General features: G+C 33.3%; 1 protein-coding gene across 9 annotated transcripts; it reads left to right on the top strand.

Annotated features, from left to right (window-relative positions):
* The first annotated feature begins 1,806 nt into the window (after window positions 1–1,806).
* Window positions 1,807–15,484, top strand: LOC123538936 (galectin-5-like). Of its 9 annotated transcripts, XR_008371530.1 has the most exons (9): window positions 5,497–5,602; window positions 7,193–7,348; window positions 7,690–7,746; window positions 7,892–7,942; window positions 8,271–8,315; window positions 10,202–10,287; window positions 11,310–11,538; window positions 12,091–12,323; window positions 14,051–15,484. XR_008371530.1 is itself a non-coding variant. In XM_045323383.2 (8 exons), exons 2-8 carry the CDS (start codon window positions 7,208–7,210, stop codon window positions 12,205–12,207), a joined length of 726 nt encoding a protein of 241 aa, XP_045179318.2. In that variant the 5' UTR covers window positions 1,807–1,831; window positions 7,193–7,207; the 3' UTR covers window positions 12,208–15,484. The 9 variants fall into 9 exon arrangements, 8 of the variants coding, with proteins under 8 accessions (XP_045179318.2, XP_045179311.2, XP_045179326.2 ...); XM_045323383.2 differs by lacking the exon at window positions 5,497–5,602 and adding an exon at window positions 1,807–1,831 and having other exon boundaries at window positions 12,091–15,484; XM_045323376.2 differs by lacking the exon at window positions 5,497–5,602 and adding an exon at window positions 2,025–2,122 and having other exon boundaries at window positions 12,091–15,484.
* The last annotated feature ends 5,504 nt before the right edge of the window (window positions 15,485–20,988 follow it).

The following is a 20,988-nucleotide window of genomic DNA, read 5'->3' on the forward strand; positions in this document are numbered from 1 at the left end:
TATAGAAGAAAACTAAACTTCCAGATAAAACTTTGCTTTATCTGGCTGTCTACATTAATCCGTCACCAACTTCACAGACTACTATATATAGATATGTTATAAATTGTCCGTTTAAAACTGAAAGACAAAACACCACACTAAACAGTCTAATTCGACATGTTAATGATAATCAAACCCTGTGTTTTGTTAGCAGGAGATTATCCTGGGGCTATTCCAATTTGTATAATTATGTCCCTTTTCTTATCAAAACACTGGATAATCAGAGCCAAGAAAGATTGGTCAGAATATATAAGAGAAGTTATTTAAAAGAAAAAAAGATTATCGAGTCGGTAGCCAGACTACGTTAATGATAGAGTATGATATCAGTATGATATCAGTGTTCAACACTTGATAAAGAAGTAAAGTGTGTTTGCTTCTCATCCCTGGATCTGGACCTGGGTGAGCCTTACGTCACCTTCGATACGGAGTGTGTCGATACGGTGCCGATACGGTTTACCGGTTGTACCCTGTGCTTGAATTCAAACATGTGTTTAATGTTCACAGCAACCTGTAATTGACAAGGTAATACCAATTTAAGGTTAAATGTTTGTGTAAAGAAGATAATTGAAAGGGTTGCACCAGATGTTAAATCGGAAACAATTTTTTGCTTCGAAAATAGAAACACAGTAAGACAAATTTCTCGCAACTTAGTTTTATTTTTGTAACAACCGGACAATGCCACAGCCTTAAGAATATTCAACTACTAGCAGAAAGAAGCTCTGTATTTTTATTTTGCGATACCATAGGGTCACCCAGTTGTTTTTATTTTTTACTCAGTGTGATTATAAACTTTTAAGACGATTTTTTTCTTCTTCAAAAAAAAAGCACACCCACCAACCCAATTTTTTTCAAAAGTTCTTTTATAAAATGTTTCTCATCAAAACATTCTTACTGCTTGATATGTATACATGTGGATGGTTAAAGAAAACGTCACATACATTTAAGGGCTGTTGTGAAGAAACGCTTAAACTCGTGTTTTATCTAAATCAGTTTTAAGTGCCTGTATACTCCCTTTGTTGTATAGGAAATTATTTTGTTTGAGGTTTTGAATACACCAGATGCTCTCTAGCTGGTTACAATATCCTGTTGTGAAAAGAAATGTTTTTAGTGAAGCGCTTTGATTATTTGACAAAAAATGTTTGAAAGGCTTACAAGTGTTCATATTAACAAATACATGCATGTACTTTTCAAAGGTGGCATATAAATTTTCATGAAATTATATTCGCTTATATATTCTCTTGTAACTATTGTCTTTTTCATTTTATGTACACAAATCTTTACAGCTTAAGGAAGCTGTTAAGTATATAGATGGAAATGTGTCACAGAATGTCGATATATGTTTTCAGATTAATTGTACGCCCTTGTAAGTGCAACAACAGAGGGTTTTACCCACTTTGTCATAGAATTTACCTATAGCAGGAAACTATGTATAATTGCAGTACGTAAGCTTCGTAAAACCAACACAAAACAATATGGATGACTATAATGTTGTAACAAATCCTAAATATATGAGCCGTGCCATGAGAAAACCAACATAGCGGGTTTGCGACCAGCATGGATCCAGAACAGCCTGCACATCCGCGCAGTCTGGTCAGGATCCATGCTGTTCGCTTTTAAAGCCTATTGATATTGGAAAAACTGTTAGCGAACAGCACGGATCCTGACCAGACTGCGCGGATGCGCAGGCTGGTCTGGATCCATGCTGGTCGCAAACCCACTATGTTAGTTTTCTCATGGCACGGCTCAATTATGTGTTGACCTGTGCAGAATTTCAGGATATAACATAAGAATTGTAAGTTAATGCCATTTCAAATTTTGTCTGTTGGTTAGTGGAAGAATATATTTATATTTTATGTTTTGGTTCAACATCAAACAAAATTATCGATAAAAAGTGTACTTGGTGATACGAACACACGGCAACTGAAACAAGGACAATTTCTAACAAACTACCGGGATGATAAATCAAAGGTGATGTATAATAGTATATTATAGTTGTGCGCGGTATTTTTTTTTCCTACTTTAAAAAAATGTGCTAGTTAGTTTGTAGCAAGAAATTTATGCTGGAAACATACTGTTTAAAAAGGTTAGACATTTTTTAAGACTCTGTTAGGAATTATAATTGTACCATGATTTAGATTACATAGTGCATTTTAAAACGTGGCTATACTTATTTCAAATATGTCTTGTCGACTAACTCAGGGTGTTTGTGAGCATATTAATCTATCTGAGTCAAATTGTTATTGGTTTTTGGGATAATTTACAAAAGAAGTATAAAATCTCTAAAACGATTGAATAGTATGTCAATTCAAGATATGTAACATGTTTACCTGTAAATAAACTACAGAACAGCAACAAAACCATTGTCTTGTATGGGTGCTTGCATTCTTTTGAAGTACATCTGACTAGACTACTATCCACAGACTTGCATTATGCTAATATGTTTTTGTTATGGAGCTTCAAAACAGGTTAGCCACACATCCTAAAATGAAATGAAAAAAGTTTGCTAGTATTTACAGAATTGTTTGCGTATTCAGATCTCCAAATTGTGTGTAGAATCCGGCGTTGTGTTGTTTTTAAGTCAAATTTTATTATTTTAGAATAAATCTTTATATGCTATTTCCAACATTACGAAGGTTTTGATGAGCAACATATTTATAAAATAAGATAGTTTGGGGGCTGGTAAATGTTATTTTTTGAAAAAACAGAATCAGCTTAAAAGTTACTTATAATCGCACTGAGTCGGAAATGAAAGGAAACTAAGATCAATTTTGTGGTTTATGTCATATTTCTTATCTAAAACGGATTTATAAAAGATAATAACTTTTTTTCATTTTCATTCATAATGTCGTTTACACACTTGTTTCTAATGACCCGGGAGGAGTCTTTTCGAAACCACTTTGATACAATTCATATTTTACAATTAATCTAGGATCTTGTTGGCTGTATGTATTTACGAGCATGGATATTTGTGTTTTGTCATCAACATAACTGCTCTTTTCAGTGTTCTTTTACTTTTTAACATGGCAGTTATTAAAAGTGAAGTTTTCGTGAACAGTAAATCGCTTTAAACTCGCTAGTTGTGGTATTGCTGCTGACCGGCCCAAGGCGATATCAGACTGTTCTTAAATCTTTTAAAACAGTGAAAGAAATTTTAAAATCGGCTTATGAATGAGAAAGTCATAAACATTTAAAACATCTTGTTTCTATGGCAACAAAAAACAAAACGTCAGAGTTATTTGATTCCTTGATACATATTTGAACTGCATAAAATTTACTTATTTCTGTAAAATAACTTCTCTACTTTTCTCAGCTGTAGTGGAAAAAATTATCATGTTTTACATCTTACACTAAAGAAACATATGAAATTAATCTATTTAAAAGGTCATTTGCTAAATAAAGAATTCAACAGTGTGTAAATAACGTCATAAACACTAAAATGGTTGCCTCCATAATCAGCCATTTTCTTAAATTTCAAAGTGCCATATCTTTTTCGATATAGGCCCGCTTTTAAAACTTTTTAAGCATTATGAAAGGATTGAGGATGCATTTCATATAAAATTAACTTATTGTCAGGCATTCCTAACCCTTTAAAATGGTATTTTATGCAAGTGTTTTCGGAACGGGACTTGAAAATATCTTCGAGCCGGAATTTTGAGATATCGAGTTTCAACTGTATGTTTAAGGAAGCTAAACAATGCTTCCTATAATCATTTCCTCTACAATGTAACTCAAACTAACCAGCATTTTGTTATGCTCTATTTTTTTTTAGCGAAACATGTTGTTTCTTTTCAAAATTACGGTGTAATATATTACTTTCGATATAAAGTCTGGATTTTGACAATAGAAATCAGAATGTTGATGAATACCGAAAGGCTTTCGACAGAGACAATGTTTAATTAATTCAGCAAAACAATTCAGTCGCACTTAGAACGGCGCTATGATGTTACGAGACAATAATCTTTGAACAACACGGTAAAACATACTGCTTTTAAAGTTTGGTTTGCTGTATCCTTTTTGCAAAGTCACAAATCACTGATACGTTTGTCTGTATAAATATGTCACTGTTGCGGTTACTTTTTTCTGGTCACGACCCTGTATATCACATGTCTTTCTTTTACTGAGTTCCCGGGGTCATAACGCTCTAATTTACATACGTCAGGTCGTCATATGATAAACGTCTACACCGACATGCCTATCATGCTCGTGAATAACGTGCGCTTAGAAAATCCAGTTTCAACAAAGTTAGCTTTTAGTAAAAGATAGTCAGCTATCCGTGTATTATTTGTGCTGCGCCATGAGAAAACCAACATAATGCATTTGCGACCAGTATGGATCCAGACCAGCCTGCGCATCCGCACAGTCTGGTCAGGATCCATGCTGTTCGCTAACGGTTTCTCTAATTGCAATATGTTTTGAAGGACATTACCATTACTGAAAAAATATCAAAAGAAAAGGAAAGGCCATTTTGATGCAAGAAAAATATTTACAGTCAAGCACACACACTGTAAAATCAGCTAGAATAATACCCAAAAATGTAGTGGTGGTGTATGACCTAAGTTTCCATGACAAATTTTGTAATACATTGTAATATTATTTAATTATAAAACTGGTATTTAGGTGTAAAGCATAAATCTGTCATGTGATTTAACCAAAATGTTGCAAAGAAAATATGGAAAATATCTCTATAGAGCAAAAAACAAAAACAAAACAAAAAACAAACAGAAATAAGAGTACTGTTTGAATCCACCATTATGTGACTACCAGTTTTTCCAGCCACTTTCCTATTAAGTGTCTGTATAGTGTACGTTTATGATCAACATAACTGAGATTGAAAGATCTATGAAGTACACATACTGGTACACCATCGAGAACTTACACAAAAAGGAAATCCCTTTTACTGAGAAAGAGTTTCGTTGTGCTGATATATTGCAAAAACTGGTTCTCAATTTGTGAATGCATTTGCAAGGTAAAATGTCTTTTCGCTGGCTTTACACAAAACTCCTACCGTAATACAAAAAGCGCTGAAAATCCAGTGCGAACAACATGAGAAGCAGACAACATAGGAAACAAAAATGCATATATTTCAGACGTGGTCGCGTTTTGAAATTAAGAATTAACACCGGACCACTTCTAACAATGTAAATGAGACAGAAAACAAAACTATAACTGAAATAAGAAACGATTGCGAACTTAGTAATTTTTTCTTGCGTATGACATTCACTGAAGTGTTTAAAGTGGATGAGGTGGACTCCGCATTCTTCAAACATGCCCGTGTTGAAACCTACATATATAGCTTAATAATAAGTGTTAATTTCTCCTAACAGAACTTGTTCAAGTACCCATTGACGTCACAATTACACTATCACAGTTATCTTCTATTTCGAGTACTTTCTTTACGGAAACTGAAACACACTTGTTGTTCTCTATAGGAAAATATTCCTACCCTATCGGTACAGGTGTGGTATAAAAGCCATGGCTTGTTACAGTTAAACGTCAATTCCATATGTTTTCTTCAGTGACAAACAGACGTTCTGAAATGTTGGGAAGTTACCGTCGTAGAAATGTAAGACTGTATAAAACTATGAGCCGCACCATGAGAAAACCAACATAGTGCATTTGCGACCAGCACAGTCTGGTCAGGATCCATGCTGTGCGCTTTTAGAGCCTATTGCAATTAGAGAAACCGTTAGCGAACAGCATGGATCCTGACCAGACTGCGCACTATGTTGGTTTTCTCATGGCGCGGCTCAGTTATATCGTTTGTAAACGGTTGTTGACTTTTTTTTCAACATTTATACCATTTTTCATATCTGAAACCATGTTTTTAAAATCGGCAGGATAATAGAATTTTCTCTATCAATTTATGAACAGTTCACTAATATATGCATAAATGTATGGAATTCATATACGTACGAATGTAAATCTGAGGACAGAAAATGACAGAAAAATAAAAGTAGAAGTAGAAGTAGTGATGGTAGTCGAAGTAATAGTCACCGTCTATGTGTAAGATGTAGTTGTCGCAGCAGCAATCGTAGTAGTAGTGACAGTAGTCGTCGTAGTATTTGCGATTGTTTTAGTCGAAGTATTGGTAGAGGAAGCAGTTGTCGTAGAAGTAGTCGTAGTAGTAGTGACAGTAGTCGTCGTAGTATTTGCGATTGTTTTAGTCGAAGTATTGGTAGAGGAAGCAGTTGTCGTAGAAGTAGTCGTAGTAGTAGTGACAGTAGTCGTCGTAGTATTTGCGATTGTTTTAGTCGAAGTATTGGTAGAGGAAGCAGTTGTCGTAGAAGTTGTCGTAGTAGTAGTGACAGTAGTCGTCGTAGTATTTGCGATTGTTTTAGTCGAAGTATTGGTAGAGGAAGCAGTTGTCGTAGAAGTAGTCGTAGTAGTAGTCGTACTTTTTATACAATAGTAGTGATAGTGATAGTCGTTGTAGTAGTGATAGTAATAGTCGTTGTAGTAGTTGTAGTAGTAGTAGTAGTAGTTTAGTAATAACAGTAGTAGCAGAAGAAGTAGGAATAGTTTCAATGGTAGAAGAAGACGTAGTAACAGTAGAAGAAGTAGTAGTAGCTGTAGTCCTAAAACCGCTATCATCTAGTCTAAAAATTGAAACTTTTTACTTGATTGGAGGTCACATAATGTTATATATATATAATAGTATCATTAAAATGCCTAAATATTAAGTAAACGATCTGTTAAAATATCATCAGAACAATAGGTAAGAAAATCATCAGAACAATAGGTAAGAAAATCATCAGAACAATATGTAAAATTATCAACATAACAATACATACATAAAATGTAATATCATCACAACAATAGAAAATTAGAAAATTATCAGAACCATAATGTAAATTATCATCAGTCTTTTTAGAACAATATGTAAATGTGTCAACAGATGAAACAAATCACATCATGTTTTAAAAATACTTTTTATTTCTTGTTTGGACGTTGCTTGCTAAGGTATGTTGTAACCTTATCACTTGCTGTAAAGGTTTAAAATTCAGCAAGTGTGTGGCATTGTAAGCGAATGATACTTCCAAGAAAATTGTTTAAAGTGTCGGTGGACTTAGATGATACCATTTAAAACCCTAAATATTCAGACATACATTTTTATTCTAGTATTTTGAAACTCTTGGTTGAGAGACAAATATAGTTTCAGGGCACCAGGATGGAAGAAAACAAGGACATAAAAATAGCTGCAACAGTCTTGCATGTAGCAGGGGTAACGTTCGGTGAAGTCAGCAATGCACTCAAGCAGCACCAACGTCCCGTTTATGGAGCTTCGAAAAAACGTCAATCACCCGTCATGGTAAAATTCTAAATTAGAATATTATTAGAGAAACTGTGCACCTTTGCTGGCGCTGGTCATTCCCGCAAACGAACGAATGCATATTTCTTGTTGCATTTGTTTTTATACAAACTCGACATAAATGATATTCCTTTGTTATTTAGATGGAGTATAACGAAAAGAATCAACGTTGACTTAATTAATTAATCAAAGCCAGAAAAGACATTATTGGGCGCCAATACAACTTACACTCGTGTCAGTACGGAAACTTAACGTTCTAAATTAAATATGAAATCAAAAAATTAATAGTTTGATACTTTAATTTACATATATTTATAGGTTGCGACATTCTGTATTTTCAGAGGCATGATGGTGCCCTTTCATACCCTTCAGCGGGCGGGGTTGCAGAAGACAATCAAGTGAGTACAAACGCATAAAAATGACACACAATGTTACGATTTTGTTCTTGAAATTAGCTAATATTTTGTGATACTTTAGTTTATAAAGCACATTTCCATTTCTTGGAAAACTGACATAATGTTTACGTAACAATTATATTTTCAGTTTCACGGAGGTCGTTCAGGGAGTGGGTTTTTAGAATACAGCCCAGGTCAAGTAAGTATAAACGTAGAAATAAATTGAAACGCTTACATTTAGGATTATGTTTATGAAATATGCCGAGCACATATGTTTGTTTATATAAATTAAATACAAAATGACTTTTTATAGAGGTTGCGATACTGCTATATATACAGTATCATGGAGGTGCCCCCTAATACTTTTCAGCTGACGGGGTTTCAAAAGGAAAACGCATTAAATGATATAAATTCTATGTCTGTGTTTATGAAATAAGTTAACTGCATAATATACATGATACTTTGGTTTATAAAATACATTTTTCAGGGAAAGTGACGTCATGTTTACACAACCTCTATCTTTTCAGTTTCACGGAGGTCGCTCAGCTAACGGGGTTACAGAATACAGTCAAGTGAGTAAAATAAACTGTTTAAATATGAACCATGTCGAGTAAATATGTTGGATTACATGACACATAATGACTTTATAGATATGTTGCGATATTTGTTACACAATCGTTATATTTGCAGTTTCATGGATGGCCCATTTCTACCGCTCAGTTAATTACAATTAAATAGCTTATCTCAACCGTGCTTCCTTCAAACAAATTAAAATGAGCCGCACTATGAGAAAACCAACATAGTGCGTTTGCGACCAGAATGGATACAGATCAGCCTGCGCTAACGCGCAGTCTGGTCAGGATCCATGCTGTTCGCTTTCAAAGCATAATGCAATTAGAGAAACCGTTAGCGAACAGCATGGATCCTGACCAGACTGCGCGGTTGGTTTTCTCATGGTGCGGCTCAAATATCTGTTGTTTCCTTTCATTAATTCCATAGCTAATAATCTGTTCACTTAAATGATATCTTTTTTTAATAAAAATTTGCTTAATCAATTTTAAATTTTGCCTATGTGACAGATAATATATTATCTATTAATGACGCTTTTTTACGATTTTGAAAGAATTTAAACACAAATGCATATCCTGTATTTTCTGAGATTGGCAAATAAATCAAATTATGTACTCAGCGCAGTATTTCATTAAATTCACGTTGCTTTCATATGAGGAAACAAATTATTTTTATAATAGTCATCTCTTTACAGTAAGTAATAATTAGTATGCATGTGAGAGGCAAAACGAAATCTAAGTACCACTGTAACCTAAAAACGGACGGTTCTGGTATCTTTGGAACGTTAACCTTTGATCTGAAACGTGAAACAGGGAATGAAATGAATTACATGAATAATTATATCTTCCTCAGTAATTTGATATAAGGACTTATCTCATTGTCTTATCATGAGAGTCAAGTATCAAGATGATTTATCTTCCCTAAAGCACAAAGATATATGATTAACGTATATTAAGATAAGAACCGTTTATTGTCCTGTTGTGTCTTAATCAAACGATTCTTCAAAGATAATGCAAAACTATATTAGCATCAACAAGATACATGTATGACGTACGTGAAAAAGAGCTTTGTTCTCATTTATAATTGGTTCGTGAAGTTTAACGCAAAGTTCTACATCTCTTTGTTTATCTACATTATATAATATCCAAGATCAAGCGATATTTCATCCACATCCGCAGATAAAATGCGACAAATACACATGTATTTCACCCTGGAGGTTATAACACACTAAATAGTTGTTGTTCTTTATTTTATATAAAATTGACCTATTTCCAATGGCCGCAGCAGACATCAGGACCGATTTTAAATGTCTGTAACCTACGTTTTCTTGAAGAACGTTGTCAGTGCTAAATAAAAATCAAAAGAGAAGTGGGGGTCATGTTTGATGCAAGAAAAATAATTTCACTCAAACACACAAACTGCAAAATCAGCTAAAACATGAGACCTCAAATTATACTGGTGGTCTATGATCTAAGTTTCCATGAAAAATTTGTCATGTTGTTATTTCATTATGAAATTGCTACCTGCATGTCAAGCATAGATCTGTCATGTGATTTTAGCAAAAAAAGTGCAAAGAAAGTAAGGAAAATAGCTCTACAGAGCAAACAAAATCTGAGGACTATTTGTATCCGCCATTATGCGACCTACCTTTTTTTTTCGCGCCATTTTTCTATTTAGTGTCTGTATGCCTGGAAACCTACCAATTCGAGAAACGCCCAACGTAATTAATAAAATATTCATCGTTTGCAAAGTTTTTCTAAACATGAGGGAAATTTGAAGATTCATTATTTCCATAATTTCAGACTAAATCCGATAGCTGTCTCAAATGAAAGCTTTCAGAATTCTGTGAATGTAAATGAATAGTTTGATTAATTTAAATACTTTGCAGCCAGTACCGTATTTAGAGAACATTGGAGGCCTGCATCCAGATAAAATGATTTTCATCAGCGGAGTTCCACTCCCGCACGCCAGCAGGTAAACTACATTGATTTTTTATCCTTTGGAGAATGCACGACTCGAACAATTTAACCTAGTTTTACGTTTTACATAAGTCAAAGTGGCCAAATATCTTGCAGTCTGAGCTATATCTTGCGTTATAAGTAAACTAGGTAAAAAAATGAATTAAATGTTAAACATACTAATATAGATTTATAAACACTTGTAGAAACTGTGGGATGGGGCGCAATGGCAAGTTCTTATGAAGGCAAATAAGGAGATATGTATTTATTGTATTGATTAGAACATTATCTGTATTATAACATTCCACAGTTAACTCGTGTTCCCTTCCATAAGGAAATTACTTTTTGCCTTCCGCGTAATATGAGCCGCACCATGAGAAAACCAACATAGTGGCTTTGCGACCAGCAAGGATCCAGACCAGCCTGCGCATCCGCACAGTCTGGTCAGGATCCATGCTGTTCGCTAATGGCTTCTCTAATTACAATAGTCTTTGAAAGCGAACAGCATGGATCCTGGCCAGACTGCGCGGATGCGCAGGCTGGTCTGGATCCATGCTGGTCGCAAAGCCACTATGTTGGTTTTCTCATGGCGCGGCTCATATAGTATTTAGGTAACTTAACTAAACATCACTCTTGTCTTATTGAAAGAGTTAGATCTTGATGAAACATCAACTTCATTATTCATTTAGCAAACACGTTTAGGAGTAATATTGCAAAATGCTATTACACCATTTATGTGTTTGCCTGTCATTGTTTTGGGACACTCTGGATTTTAGAGGACTTGAAATAATATTAATAAAATGACTCTCCATATTATAATTAGATAGATAGATTCAGATATTTATATATATTTGTTCTGCACATTTTTCATGATAAGTTCATATGTATTAATTAAATTCATGTAATTGCAGGTTCTCCGTTTACCCTAAAATATTCATGTACGTTCTCCGTGTACCATAAAATTATATGTACTTGTACGTTCTCCATGTACCATAAAATATTCGTGTACTTGTAGATAAAATATTCATGTACTTGTAGGTTTTCCATTTACCTACAACAAGGGGATAACCTTGATCCTCAACAGATTGCCATGGTGTTTGATGTTAGATTTAAATGGGGAAACCCTGTCAGCAACAACTGTGTAGTAATGAACCACAAAGAGGGACACTGGGATGATAAACTTGAGGAGAGAAATACACCTAGCTTCCCCTTCAGGCGAGGCACAGAATTTCAAATGATTATTCTAGTTGAAAATCGTTGTTTCAAGGTAAATGATCGACGTAAAACAATGAATTTTGTATGAAAATTTTGAATACGTTCATATACGTTTATATTTTGTGACTTATTAAAAATAAAAATGTGAAAATAGCAGCACAGCACTAACTTTTCGCTGAATATTGACTCGATTGGCTTATACATCTACTAAGGATACTATTGAAGTCATTAATTTGAGCTCATGCTCAGAAACGAGATAAGGTTTCATGTAATTATCTGCAGATGTTGATTACTCATAAAGAAATGCCTTTAAATACTTTACACTTACAGCTTTACTGATCAAATAAACTTAAAGGAATACGAGACACAAATTCCATTTTTAAAACGTGAACAATTGTTACGTATACTACTAAGAAACTGGAAGTTTTTTTTTTATAATCGACCGATAATGCATGTCGTTTAATCATGAATGTAGCTCTATTTTCACAAACATGTATTTGACATTTATGTGTTTGATTTTCATGTGTTTTGACATTCAAGTGTTTGATATTCATGTGTTTGGCATTCGTGTGTTTGATATTCATATTTGTTCATTTATTTACAGATTGCTGTTAACGACAAACATTTCACTGAGTTCAACCACAGGGTCGAACCAGGTCGTATCGATACACTGCGAATTGAAGGTGACGTGAATGTCACTAAGGTCCGGTTTCAAGACTGAGTGCAACAAGAGAATATAACACTTGATTTAATTTCGGTTTAAATAGCTGAAAGCATCAAAAGTTGTTCATACCTTAAAACATAGACAATGTAAGGACAGTTGTAAATCTTCTTATAAGTAAGTAAGTAAGTAAGTAAATTGTTTATCATTGTGACATGTGCATAAACAATTTCATCATAACACATAATTATATATACAACATGATAGCACCCGGCCCAATGGACCTATAAGTCACCAAATCAGATAATCAGTATGTACAAAAAGCCATATCAAAACATGAAACATAATAATCATGGTTTAAGTAAGTACGGAATGAAAGGATTCTGGTTCATGTGAAAATCTAGTGGATGGACTACGATTCAATAAAATAAACATAGATAGGATAAATATATACATCAGTTGTATAGCATATACAACATTGATATCTTTCTTGTTTACGTAATTATATCAGCTCTAGCGATCAGTGTTAAGAATATATGTGGTTCCTTCTGCAAAGATATGCCTTAACAATATATTTGGACACTTTTCGTGGAAATTTTACAATCAAGTGTGCGAGTCTTTACTCATTCGTTAAGTTAGCGAGAGAATTGTCTGTCAGTAAATTTTCAAATAGTTCATGTCTAATAGAATTATATAAGCTGCACTCTAATAAGAAATGTGTCTCTGTTTCAATGGACCCGGATTCACAAAGTGTACAAAGTCTGTTTTCTACTGGTTCACCAATATATCGACCTGTTTCTACGCGTAGAGGTAAAATACCAGTCCTGAATTGTGCTAACAGCGATCTTTCGTTTTTTCCCAGGTTTAGACATAAATACTCCTCAGTCTTAAATTCTGATTTAAAAAGTTTATATGTCCTCAACTTTGAAACGTTCTGTACATCTTGTGCCCAAATGTTTGAATAATAATTACTAATCAATGATCGAGCAAATGGGAGATTAACCGGCGTTAAGTTGTCAAAATTAGTATTTAATCCCAATGTGTACATAACGGTTTTAAGATCACTAGACCAGTTATTGCAGCACTTTCTATAATCCATTTCAAACACTTTGTACGTAAGTCTTTCATTGTCCATTAAAACCAAACGATTCCAAAGGCGTAGAGCAGATGACCATTGGCGATACCGACTTGGTAACCATCCCGTGTCTCCTACCATTGCAAGCACGGGTGTAAATCTATGGACGCCCATAAAGTACCTCATTGGGCGGTTTTGAATATTATCTATCTGCTGGAAATGTTTATAACCCCAAACAGAAGCACAATAGTCAAGTATTGGTGTAACGCATGAATTGTAAAGTTTTTCAAAAGACTTAAATCCAAACTCTTTGTAATTATGGATTTTGTTAATAATGCTGCCGACAGCACGTCCGGCACCTTTTGCTAAAGCATCACAGTTGACTGAAAAATCGTTCTTTTCATGGAAAATTACACCTAAATACTTATATGTCTGAACAACCTCTAACTCGTTGTCTCCGATGGTGAATTTAAAGTTCGTTCTCTGTGACCGCCCTTTTCTAAAGTGCATACACTTCGATTTATTTGTATTTATCAGAACTCGCCATTTCCTGCACCAATCGTGAATTGTATTCAACATTGTCTGTAATTTCTCTTCGGTGTCAGAAACAAGTTCAATGTCATCAGCATACATAAGTAGCGAAATTTTAATACCATCCATTGGTATACCGAGGTCAAGGTCATTTATTTCTTTTGCAAGGTCATTTGCGAAGATGGAAAAGAGCGTAGGCGACAATGTGCAGCCTTGCTTCAAGCCGGTGACACAATCGAACCAGTTAGTCATTTTCTGATTTATTCTGACACATGAGGTAGAGCTGGTGTAAATATTTTTCAAGCATGTGAATAAAGTGAAAACATGTGTAAAATATATGTAATTTGCCTTGCATACTTTTTGATATGCTCACAATAATATTATGCATACAACCAAGAACTTAAAAAACACCTCATTTATAAATGACAGTTATAAAACTCGTGCAACTTATATGCAATTTTTATATTCATTTATTACTATCCTTCATTACATGTAATCTAATTTGGTGAATTTGTGATACGTATGAGCAGTAGTCATGTTTTACGTAGCGCAGAAAAGTTAACACATTAATATCCGTTTTTATCGTGGTTATTTCATTAATAGACTTTATACCTAAGATAAGTCTAATTGGATCAATTTTTTATTTTTCAGATTCTTAGATTAAGTGTTTTTAAATGTTTGAGTGTAGTATCAAACTTTACTTACCACAGTACATTTCATTATAAGTTCAGTTTTATGAACGTGTCGTTTTCAAAGATGACAAAACTTCTTTTGACAATAACCTTCGCATTTCAATATCGGAACAATATTTCTTTCTGAATACAAAAGCAACAGAGAAAGGGCTAGACATTATAACAAATGATAAATTACATAAAGAATTTATTTGTTTTAGATTATGTTCACACTCTCCTGAAATTGAACTTGTGACATATAATGGTACTCATAGACAAAATCATTTGAATAAACTTTGTAATCAAAGATCTGTAGAAACAGAATATCACTTTCTCTAGTGTTGTAATAGATACAAATATACGTAGCAGATATCTTGGGCCAATTTCTTGGTCGCCATTAAACAATTTTCGTCAATTATGTCAACAAATAATAAGAATTTGTTGTTTGAAACTGCTAAGTTAGATGCTATGAAGTTCTTGTAACAATTACTGTTTCCTAATTTTTTATTTGTATAAATAATGTATGTTCACTATTGTGAATATGTGTATTACATATGTATTTGTTATTTTTTCACATTACATAGTTAATGGTCAAAGACAAGACTATTGCCGGTTTGCTGTAAATAAACTTGAAACTTGAAACTTTGGTATTTGGTACAGTATATGTATTAGAAAGGTCTATTCACATGATATTATATATTTGTTTGTTTCAGAATAATATGTAAAAAAATCAAGGATTAATATTAAATCTTTTATAATCGAGTTAAATATAAAATGCAGTATTTGTGAGTAAAAAAAGATTTTGCCTGTAAAATGTACACATTTTAATAGACTTCAAGTATTACAAAATATCACCCATTCTACCGCTTAATCGAAATGTCAGTATGTTTACATTCGTATTCCTGCTAGAACTGGTGGTGGTGTTAATTTAGATGTCATAAGCACTGTTGAGACGACAGACTCACAGAAGTGAGATTTCTCGTTGAATTTTTATAAACTTCTTGAAACAAAGTAAATTAAGTATTCTAAAGAAAAAAATAATGGCATCGCAAAAAAACAACAACACAGTATTACTTAGCAGTTTTGTTCAGTGTATTCAATTTGATAGTTAAAATTTGAAGCAAAAGTTTATTGAAACAAGTACCAAATTAACACATGGAAGAAAAGTTCAATCGTTCAACTTAAAGAAATCTTAAAATCAAACTGTTTTAGAAATGAATCTTTATTAATGTTTAAATACGGACTTAAATCATTTACATGAATGTGTAGAGTGTGATTTTAATAACAATATTTTCATCAAGTAGATTGTATAATTAACGTATAAGACATCTTTTCTGTATATTTTACAGACTGAGTGTGTATGACTTATGAATAAAGACTTTCTAAAACTCATTAAATTACCTTGTGTTTTTCCCCGTTTTGAGTCACATGATTCATGGAAGTTGGTATACATAAACTGTTAACAGCCTCATTTAAGGAAACGAATTTGGACTGTGAAAACCTTCTTGTAATTAATAGGCAATTTCTGTGTCAGGTAAGCCCATCTGACTATGTTTATCTATACAATTAACTGTCAGAACACTGTTGTATATTTTTTGCTGACTACGAGGAGGTCCTTCCAACACATACCCATCGAGATAAATGTATTGCTATTTGTGAGGAGAAACGTGTGTACATGTATACACTATTCCCAAAAGTTTCATGTATTTCCCGGTAATTATCTGTTAAATACCGTTATATGGAATTTACTCAGACCTTTCATTTCATTTCAACACTGACTTCAAGCTTAATATTGTAATGTACGTGGATCTTGCAGTTTCTATGACTATATTAGCATTTCCGACAGCCGCATTTGGAAACTCAAACAAATGTGACATCACAAGAACGTCAAAGCTGGCCAAATATGAGTCTTCATTGGCAAGATCAAACGCATGCAAGTGAGATAAAATAAGTTTATTCGCATTTAAAACAAAGCTTCGAGTTTGGCTTAAATAGGTAGATAGTCTCGCTAGCACCTGCAATGACTATCAAAAAATGGATCATTCAAGAAACATTTTTCAAGAATTTCAAAATTGAAAAAAAAGACTGTAAATTAAAATTTAAAGAAAGATATCAAAGTAACGCGGTTTGTCAGAGCTACTGTATTTCGATCTTTTCAGATCCTAAAGCAACGACATTGATGTTGTGTTAGTGGTACTGTTTTTCAGCTTGAACTTTTCGGCTATGGGTGGTTTGATTACTCCCGCTTTCAGGATTTATGGTATTATTTAATTACCTATTGAATATGGTGCCTGCTTTTTAATTTTGTCTTTGTGCGGTTTCTGTGATATACAGGCTCCATAACCTCAGATCCCCTCTTGCACTCTGGGTATTATTGAAGGTTCCATGTGCATCTCCATATGAACACATCTTCACGTACTTGGTATTTTTAAAATGTGTAAATGTTGTGTTCTGCTCAACCCAGGTTTAAATGGCACGGAGGGTAGACTAAGTATGCATTTCCAATACCGTCTTTGAACAGGTTCGACCAACTTAGTCAGCAAGATTTTAATTTTTGTCGTATTAGGCGATCTGTATACAGAATTTCAACGTTTTATGTGTTTTTTTTTTTTTTTTTTTTTTTTTTTTTTTTGCCTATCAAGGAAGTATTTTTCGTAACAATTAAAACGCCTGTGTTGTTTGTAAATTAGAAAATGCTCTTAAATGAAACCATTCTCTCTCATAATTCTGATATTTTATAGTCATTGCTACCTTAATTGAAAAGTTTGATATTGTAATGTTCATCTCCGGTGACACACATATCGATTGTTTAGGAATCATCCAATTCAATGTATTGATAGCTTCTAGATAAAGAGCATTTACAGAGGAGTTGAAAAGGTAAAAAGAACAAAATAACATTAATTGAGTGCATTTTCCCGACTTATAAAGGCTCAGAATGACCCTTTTTTACAACGTGGCTGCCACATTTTTGTTACGAACATGAAATACCCTATTTCTTTAATCTTACTTTCGATAATTACTTTCACATATTTGCTAAAGGTTTGAATATTTGATTCAAGTATGAATTATTATTGAATCTATTTTTCTGCGATTACCTCATTCTGTGACGCTGATCACGTGCAATATTGAAAGTAGTGCTTTTATGCATATTCTCTGTTTTGATCGATGATTTATCTGTTTTAAACAAAAAATAAAATCCTGGTGGGACTTAAACAACACGTGCAGAAAAATCCTATTTATTTCACACAAAGCATTATATTCATTATCATTTATTTTCACTAACATTGCAGCATTTCGAGCAATAAGACAGTACGAGAACAGTTTTCAGATTTTGGTGGCCATCTTGGCCGTCATCTTTAATTTCTGGATTATTTAAGAAATACATTTACAAGTACAGTACTAGTTTATATTTTGCATTTAAAAATGAGACTGTCAGTTCTTTTTGCACACACTATAAATGAATGACTACTCTCTATCACCACATGCCCCTTTACAGTTGCAGTCTCCAGAGATTAATTTATATTATGGTTCACAATGTCCATATGATATAGCGTCAGTACAGAAAAGTCAAACATGGTATATTCATTAAGATAATTTGTCACGAGATTAATGATCATTGTTTTAATGGTGGTGAATTCATTTAATTAAGTAATATTTTCAGGTATTTCTCAGTTTTCAATACACTTTTAATCTGTGTTTATTTCCATAGAATTTTCAATTTGATTGCTAATTCGATTTTTTTTACAATCTGACCAATACAACTGAGTAGATTGTATTTCTAATGGCATCAAAGAACTTGCTTCATTTCAATACCGTACTACTTTTTTTTCATTTCGGTTGTTTATAGATACATTTTTTGATGTGTAAAATGGATAAAATAAACCGAATGTTTTAATACATATTAAAAACATTTCAAACGTCTTGTAAATAACGTCAAAAATTGAAAATGTGATTCTGCCTTTGCGACCAGCACGGACCAAGATCTTGGGTATGCGCTGTTCGCTATTCTGTCGGTAAATTTTCAGTGAACACCCCTTCAAATAATAAATGGTACTGCTCAAATTGAATGATAGACCAGTCTATTTTAGAAATGTAGCAGGGAAAATGTTAAATCAGCAGTATGAAGTATACGGTTTAAGGTAAAGGACCCGTAATGGCAATCGGCAAATTACGTGTTCTCCGTAAGTGATCTCGGCTTTCTCCGTTCTTTTACGGAAAAATCATGTACGCGTTGAATTATATTTACGCCCGAAGAATGCCGAACTGCCTAACTTTAACTAGACTACGTAATCACACGGAAAATGCTGAGTGTCACTACGGATCCTAAAATGCAGGTATTAAAGTACAAGTCAAGTCACAACATATATTTTATTTACATTTAATCGCATAAACAACATGACAGAAATCATTATAAAATAGATAAAACTATACGTGTTTTAACTCTACAAACTAGAAGCAAGACAGATTCTACAAAATCATTGAAATGTAAATTTACAAAACAGTATCGCCATGGAAAAAAAATACGAAGAAATTCGAGATACCGAGTTTCGACTGTATATCTTTTTAATGTAGTGAAACGCATGAATCAGGTTTGAGTTAACCCGTATCAAAATGCTTCACGTAAGTTCGTAATAATCACAAGTATCTACAGTTAAAATACGCCATAACACAGATTTTTAGATACTTTATATACTATTCCATCAACTAATTCTTGCCGTTTTGGTATTGAAATATATCAAGATGTATTTTTACAACTAACAAGAGATGTCTAAAACAACGCACTCTACCACCTGTCTCTCTTAATGACTTTAACTTACAAACAAAAGCCCTGCCAACCTCCCCCTCATCCTCATACCGAATTGGGGTATAGCCCTGAACAATTCAGAGTCAACAAATCCAGTCCAGAGTGGCCATCCTACGACGCCGAATCACCCACTGCAACAGCCCTCGAGTAAAAAAAAGCTTGCCTGCACACAAAACCATGATAGAAATGTTAAAGTAAAACAGAGGAACAGGTTTCAAGTTTTATGTCAAACTTAGTCCATATGGCTTCAGCATCAATCCTATAAATTTCTCGAACAATAAATCATGAACAACAAATAGTCCCTGATTAACAATCAAAAGTAATAATTAAACTACCGTATAAAGGGTTATTTTTACTGCTGTAAAAGTTTACGGATTTGGGGTAAAAACGCATGATTTTATTTTATACGATTTTAATATTTACGAAATCACAAGGTCTACTAAAAAAATTAGCTCATTAAATATGTACAGCATGAAAATAGAAGTCAAAATGCTAGGTAACCGGCACATGTTTATGATATTTCGTCACAAGTATCATTGTTATGACAAAAAATAAGTTTTTGAACGGTCTTTAAATAATGTAGCCAACACCTTTTCAGAATCCCGAATACCTTATCAAACTTGTTACAATTACCATCCCATGTGAAAAACATCAAAGATAAGTGTCAGTCATTATAAATTATGGTTTGTAAAACGTGCAAAAATGTATTTCTTTTATATCAACATAATTACTGTATTGATTACTTGTATAAATTTGGAAAATATCAATTAAGTTCGAGAGGCATTTTTATAAGTCCAAACTTTTACTTTACTTTACACAGCAAATTTATACGAGACCAATATTTACGAATCTGTTTTGGTCGTAAAAATAGTAAAAAATATAGCAGCAGGTAAAACAATACCCGTTATACGGTACACTATTAAGGTACTGATGAATATGACCAGGAAAAATGACTTAGTCTATGTTTGGCAAATCGACAAACACTTAGAGTTAAAGACATCATTTACATAAAGGTTGGTTGTCATTATTTTATTAATAAAATACATTACACATTTAACAGGATAGTTCTATCAGTGCGTTGAAATAATTTCTAAAATTTAAAAAAATGGGTCTTCTTAAATTAACTTGTACATAGACCACTCAATATTTAATGGAACTCATCAACTGACAAAGTATTATTCGGAGATAGGAAGCATGGTCTCAGAATACGATCTTTCGGTATGCAGTTTATGGTTTCACACTTCATATCGAAAAGAGAAAAGGCAAAATTGTTTAGTAAAAGTTTGGTTCTAACTAAAAAAAAGATTTGAATATTCTGTAAATATCACACAATTGCCATTAAAACACTTTGAAAAAAAACACCTAAAAGAGAGTTAAAACAGAGTCGTATGAGTTCATCCTATGATGCAAAAGACTTTTGTGGTGTTTGAAACATACAAAATATTAATTAAATCTTTCCAGTGTAGTGTAGAATAAGCCTGGCCATGCTTAAATACAAGATGCGTGTGTAACATATATCTGGCAAATAACACTCGTAAAAAACAAATACATATCGTTAACATTTGATTATCTGTGGTTCTAAAAGGAGATAAAGAAGACTGGACATCGGACTTGCAACAAAACTGCAGTACTTCAAAAAGAATATGTGATAACTTTGGTGATGAAATTGTATGAAATATAACAGAAAACACAAAAAAGAAGGTAGAGTAAATCTGTAACTAGGGAATCTACTGTTTGCCTATACAAATGTAATTAAATCA

Source organism: Mercenaria mercenaria, chromosome 1, assembly GCF_021730395.1.
Source record: "Mercenaria mercenaria strain notata chromosome 1, MADL_Memer_1, whole genome shotgun sequence".
Classification (NCBI taxonomy): Eukaryota; Metazoa; Mollusca; class Bivalvia; order Venerida; family Veneridae; genus Mercenaria; species Mercenaria mercenaria.